The 6,800-nt window shown below is 40.6% G+C and overlaps 1 protein-coding gene across 1 annotated transcript; it reads left to right on the top strand.

The window, feature by feature from the left end:
• Positions 1-290: 290 nt before the first annotated feature.
• On the top strand, positions 291-713 carry LOC128100585 (60S ribosomal protein L36a-like). Its single transcript, XM_052722904.1, has one exon. It carries the CDS (start codon positions 291-293, stop codon positions 609-611), a length of 321 nt encoding a protein of 106 aa, XP_052578864.1. The 3' UTR covers positions 612-713.
• Positions 714-6,800: the final 6,087 nt, after the last annotated feature.

Here is a 6,800-nt window from a genome sequence, read left to right as displayed (position 1 = left end):
TTCTTTGACCCCAGATAAGTTTATTAGGATACACAATATTTTGGGGAACACAATACCACCACAGTTTAATAAAGAGCTGAATGGCCAATAACTGGGCAGAAGAGGATAGGTGTAATTTCTGGAGAGAGAGAGAGAGAAACTGGGAGACAGACTCTAGGTGGGCGATTTCACCAGCAGACTGGAAGCAAGTCGAATGTGCTGTACTAAGAAGAGGTAACCAGACCATGTGGCAAAATGTAGATTAAAAAAATATGGGTTAAGCTTTCTGTGCCGATATCGCTCCCGCCAACATGGTGAACGTTCCTAAGACCCGTCGGACGTTCTGCAAGAAATGTGGCAAACACCAACCCCACAAAGTGACCCAGTACAAGAAGGACAAGGATTCTTTGTATGCCCAGGGAAAGCGGCACTATGACAGGAAACAGAGCGGCTATGGTGGGCAGACTAAGCCTATTTTCCGCAAAAAGACTAAAATGACAAAGAAGATTGTGCTGAGACTTGAGTGTGTTGAGCCCAACTGCAGATCGAAGAGGATGCTGGCTATTAAGAGATGCAAGCACTTTGAACTGGGAGGCAATAAGAAGAGAAAGGGCCAGGTGATCCAGTTCTAAGCTGATCTTGTTATGAAGACAATAAAATCATGAGCTTGTACTCACCTCTTACGATTGCAGTTGGTTTTGGGGGAGGAAATAAACAAATTCTCTGAGTTTCAAAAAAAAATATGGGTTAAGTAAATTATGAGAGCTAGTTGGGAAAAAAGCCTAAGCTAAGGCTGCACTTTCATAATTAATAGTAAGTCTCCTGGTCATTATTTGTGGGCTGGCAGTCCAAAGATAGTCTGACAAGAAAGCTTGCTACATATGCATACATTAAAATTAAAATTTTAGGACCTGGGGACATGACTTAGTCTGTAATGTGCCTACTGTATCAGCATTAAAATCTGAATTTGAATTCCTGTCACCCACATAAAAGCTGGGTGCAGTGGTTCACTCTATAACATCTGCATTGGGGGTGGGGGTGGGGATTAGAGGTAAAGACAGGTGGATCTCTTGGAATTAATTGGCTAGCCAGCTAGGTTCAGTGAGATGCCCTGTCTCTAAAACTAAAATAGAGGGATCAGCAAATTGTCTCATAGGGTAAAGGCACTTGCCACCAATCCTAAGGACCTGGGTTCAATCCCCAAAGCCCAGCCTCTGATCTGCGCCTGTGCCCTATGGCAGTGTGCATGCCCTGGCAACACAAATAAATAAATAGGTATAAGTAAATAAATAAATTCTGACTCCCCTTAAAATAAATAAATGAGGTGGAACACCATGAAGAAAGACATCTGATGTTGACTTCTAGTATACACACACATACACACACACACACACACACACACACACACACACACACACACACACAAATGACATGCATAAATAAATCAAACTGTTTTAAACAGAAGGGAATTTGGAGGAAGGATTGTTCAAGCCAAAGGGGTCAAAGACATCACAAGAAAATCCACAGAATCAACTAACCTGGACTTGTAGGAGCTCACAGAATCTGAACTGACAACCAGGGACTGACCTAGGCCCTCTGCATATATGTGACCATTGTGTAGCTCAATCTCCTTGAAGGACTTCTAACAGTGGGAGCAGGGGCTGTCTGGCTGGCTCTTAGGAACCTATTTCTCATACTGGGATGCCTTGCCCAGCCTTAATACAAGGGGAGGTGCTTAGTCCTACCGCAACTTGATATGCCATGTTTTGTTGATGTCCATAGGAGGCCTGGCCTTTTCTGAACAGAAAAGGAGGAGGAATGGATGAGGGGGGTAGAGTGGGAGGAAATGGGGGAGATGAGGGAAAGGAAATTGCAGTCAGGATGTAAAATAAATAAATAAATTTAATTATTTAAAAAATAGAAGGGAATTTAAGCATACAAAAAAGAGTAACAGTTTTCTAAAAATCTTCCCCAGAGCCATCCAGCCAACTGTTTATGTGCATTTGTTCTCTTTTCTGGGCACAGTTAAGCCTGAACAGGAGCACATTAAATCATATTTTGAAAACCTCCTCCCCTCAAAGGACAATGTCCTTGTCAATACATGTGAGCAGGCTCAGAAACCTTGTTGTGAGGACCATATTAACAATGGCTGAGCAGAGCTGTTTGGAACATTAAATGCTTAGAGGGCCTGAATGTGGAATCACTATGCAAATTATAAAGCAAGATAAGTAGTGTTGGTTATAGCTATAATTATAGCTTAAAAATATAGAAAATTTGATCAGAAGCCAAAGTGCTTGATTAAGCATCATACTCCACGATCAACAGATATCTCATTCATCACACCCAGAGATCGCAGGAAACCCGGGCAGAGCTGGAGCGTTTGCAGTACACCTGAAGCACAATGTGCCATGCATTATTTAGAGCCAGGAGGAACATCTCAACAGATGTTCCAGATAATGGCTGTTTGTCATGGATATTATCTCTCCTCTGTCTGGAAACATGTACTCGTGTTTACAGAAGTCCCTCTCCGCTTCCATGAACTGTATAATGATGGAAATGATTCCTTAAAGTTCAGCTGTCGAAGCACATTGTGTCAACTGGAAAGCCAACAGGACCAAAGCTTTAGGCTGACTCGCCCACACGTGGGCAATGGGTGCACAGAACAGAGTCCGACCTGGCTCAGCAACTTGTGAGCTGTCCTTCTATCTCCAGGAAACCCAGTTTCCCAGCCACTAAAACAGCATGGACCTTTTGTCCACATTCGTTTTATAGAGAAGACATGCATAATATGCCACATGTCCAGACTACTGGAGGCATTTTCTAAATTGAATGCTGTTATTTCCAATATATTTATGGGAAAGAGATGCCAAAAAACAGCTTCCTTCATTTCTCATGCTTTTTGTCTGTTATTGAGTTTTCTTTCAGCTAAAGTAACGACAAGCATTCAGTCCTGACTCTTCAACAGAATCTGAACTTGTCCTACGCTACTTCCAAAAGTGTCTCTGCCCAGTGGCATCTAGCAGGGCAGGTAGCTCTGTACCCAGCCTGGGTTGGAATCAGGGCTCTGCAAGCTTAGACTCAGAGGCCTTGAGCACTTTGCTTGATATCCTGACATTGTTTCCTTATCTGCAAAATGAAGGTAATAATATGCAGGTCAGAACATTGCTACAAATATGCCCTGGAGTGATATTACAAAGTCTCTAACACAGGTGCATCTTTAATTTTAAGTGATGGGTCATAGTTTCACTACAGGACTCTCCCACATCCTCTTAATCTCTCTCACTAACAAAATGACCTTACTCCATGGATTTCTCTGATCAAAATACACCAAATGTAGGTATCATTTGTAATAACAAATGTGTTTACAACCAAAGAAAATAACAGAGGCCTCACATGGGGGTCAATGTCCTGATATACTGTATTCAAACTTTCTCTTGACTATTAAGAGTTTTAAATCAAAAGAGTTCAGATAGCAAATTATTTTTATGTTAAGCCACATTAACCAAAAGCAAAGAAGCAGAAAAGAATAAAGAGTTTGCAAACCTGAGAACCCAGCTTTCGTTTGCCTCTAGTTCATCAGGTGGCCTTGGGCAAATCGGGTCTTTGTTTGCGACATGATAGTGTCTCTCTATCCAGGTCCTCATTTAGCATTTTCCTGGAGGTCTTAGACAATTCAATGATAAGGGAAAGGAAAAAATCATGATCAAAATATATTGTATGAAAAGAAAGTTTTTAAGTAAGAAAACAAAAGAAGTAAAAGGTGTAAGAATACCAAGTGATAGGTTAATATTGTGTCTATTTGCAGACAATTATGATTATCTGCATGGAAAATTCTAAGAGGTTCACAGACAATTATATTTAATGAAAGAGTGCAATAAGATTTCTGTATGCAAGATAAATACACAAGAAATTGGTAGTGTTCTCTTTACCAACAATAACCAATTACATTGGAATTAGAAAATATTTTTTTCCGTAGCAAAAGCACTGCAAAATGTTCTGGGAAAAAATGAACTTAACAAGCAATACATAAAGCCTTCCTGGGAAACATAAAATGTTAATAAGAGACATGAAATTGAGGAAATTTAGAGAAATAAAATAGGCCTGTGTTTACGAAGCCTCAATATTTCAGTCAATACCCAAACCACGTGATTTTGGAATTTGCTCCATTGCATCTATGCCACTTATATAGAATCATAGCAGACATTTGCAATGTCTAAAGATCTGGGGGTGGCGATTAGCAGTACTGGTCATCAGTCTGGGACACATAGGACAAACTGGCTCCTGTCAGAAGACCAGAGTTGGTAGGCCCTACTGCAAAAGAGCAACGGTTCATTGCTGTGGAGTAACGCTTTTGTACACTGGATTAATAAAACACCGATCGGCCAGTAGCCAGGTAGGAAGGATAGGCTAGATAAGCAGACAAGGAGAATTCTGGGAAGAGGAAGGCTGAGTCAGGAGACACCAGCCCGCCATCCAGGGAGCAGCATGTAACAGCACACAGGTAAAGCCATGGAACACGTGGTAACATATAGATGAACAGAAATGGGCTGAGTTTAAGTGTAAGAGCTAGTCAGTGGAAAGCCTGAGTTAATGGTCAAGCAGTTTTAATTAATATAAGCCTCTAAGTGTTTACTTGGGGGATGCGAGTGGGAGAGATTTGTCCCAACCACCGGCCGGCTGAAAGCACATTTAACCTGAACAATGTCACAAGGGGCTGGAAGTTAGCAAGGCTGACAGAGAAGATGAAGGGCATCTTCACCTTCACCTATGTTCTACAGAATAAAACCAACCTACAGCCATGCTGGGAATGGGCTGGGTGTGGCTCAGTGACAGAGCACATGGTTAGCAATGTATGAACCCTGGCTTCCATCTTCAGCAATAAATAAAATAAAATAGAAATCATGTAGGAAATGTGTCTTCTAGCTTTTAGTTGAGAAAAGGTCTACACTTTCATGTGAAAAAATGTCTGTGTTCTCTAAGAAGGGGTAAGCGGGACAATGCAGAGGTGGATGTTGGAAGCTCTTTCTTAGGTTACCATTTCACACAGTAAATTATATACTCCTATGTAGTTCATGTGTCTTTCTCTTCATTTGAAAATATGTATAATGGGGCTGGAGAGATGGCTCAGTGGTTAAGAGCACTGCCTGCTTTACCAGAAGACCAGAGTTCAATTCCCAGCATCCATATGACAGTTTACACCTGTCTGTAACTCCAGTTCCAGAGAATCTGATGCCCTCTTCTGGCTTCCATGGGCACCAAGCATGCATGCAGTACACAGACGTGAGAGCCGGCAGCATATCCATACACATAAAATAAAACAAAGTTGTATGTTAGCATTTTCAGAACTCGCTTCTATGAGAAGAAAATAATACACTTAAAGAAGACACTTGGGAGGTTGAGGATGCGATGTGGTGATAGAGTGCTTGCCTACCCTGCACACGCCCTGGCTTCAAGCCTCAGCACCACACATACACCAGACTAAAAGCTGGCAGGACAGGTTGCAATTGTGGTGTCCATTAGAGAGAGCCAGGGTGCTTGACCGTCCGCACGAGCATGGCCCGGTCTGAAGTCGTCGCATCTCCGGTGTGTTGGTAGCTCAGTAAGATGTCCTTACTTAGTTTTTCTATTACTGTTATCAGTGGGGATCAAAACAGACAGATGCATTTACTGGTTTCCCTCTAACGATAATAAAAAGAAACAGTTTATAAAATCAGATTATATGAAAAATTGCCTAATGATAATAATTTATAAGCTCATTGTGGAATAATGATGTATTCAAGAGTTGTCGTTGTATGATGAAGGAAAGAGAATATGAAAGATTCTTTCTGTGAAGAGTGACTACAGATGAATTGCACTGAGATACAATTCTTTGATAAGGGACAATAAGAACCTCTAGAACTCTTAATAATACACTACTCAGGGTGAATTGAGGATTGCAATAAAAGCCCATAAATTAAAAAGTTCTCATATGATTTCTGATAAAAGACATGCCAAGGTAAAATAAAGAATCGTCCAAATCAACTGATCTCTGCCTAAAGCCTAGGCAATTGTGAAATGGACATTTAAGGAAAATAAATAAAAAAAAATTTCTTCAGCTTGGTGCTTTTAAGACATAGGTTTTGTTGCCTAGAAGTCTGTGGCCAGTGAAGAGAGTTCAGTGCAATTCAAATTATTCCCTTGCCTTGCTAAAGTCTGGAAATAACATGGAAGATAGTGTCTATATATTTATTTTTTAAATTTATTTATTTATTTTTTAATTTTTATTTTTTTATTTATTTTTGCTTACTGGGACAGGATGACTTCAATAATTTCCCTCTTTTTTCCCAGCCAATAAAACAAGGGCACAAATGAAAAACATTGGAGCCTAGAAATGCTAAGCGACTCATTGAAGTTCAAATGTGTATCAACTGGTGGAGAAGCTACACTTTAGACCCAGGCAGGCTAAATATATCCACAGAGGAGTTAGCACACTACAGACACCCAAATGCAATGTATTTGAACCATGCCATACTATACAGCAGCCTTTAGGATAAAGTAAACTAAAGCATTTCCATGTGGAATGGGAAATGGAAGGAAGAAATATTTCCTGTTTCTTTTTCTTTTTCTTTTCTTTCTTTTTTTTTTTTTTTTTTTTTTTTGGTTTTTTTGAGACAGGGTTTCTCCATGTAGTTTTGGTGCCTGTCCTGGATCTCTCGTTCTGTAGACCAGGCTGGCCTCAAACTCAGAGAACCGCCTGCCTCTGCCTTCCGAGAGCTGGGATTAAAGGCGTGCACTACTGCTGCCTGGCTATTTCCTGTTCCTTAAGACTCATCACATTAAAG

The sequence above is a fragment of the Peromyscus californicus genome, unplaced genomic scaffold (genome assembly GCF_007827085.1).
Source record: "Peromyscus californicus insignis strain IS unplaced genomic scaffold, ASM782708v3 Scaffold_7__1_contigs__length_154581171, whole genome shotgun sequence".
In the NCBI taxonomy this organism is placed as follows: domain Eukaryota; kingdom Metazoa; phylum Chordata; class Mammalia; order Rodentia; family Cricetidae; genus Peromyscus; species Peromyscus californicus.
The sequence above is the reverse complement of the archived record's forward strand: the minus strand, read 5'-3'. Positions and strand labels throughout refer to the sequence as shown.

What these genes read in the sequence shown, in the direction of transcription:
- LOC128100585 (XM_052722904.1), top strand. Translation starts at nt 291, where the DNA reads ATGGTGAACGTTCCTAAGACCCGTCGGACGTTCTGCAAGAAATGTGGC.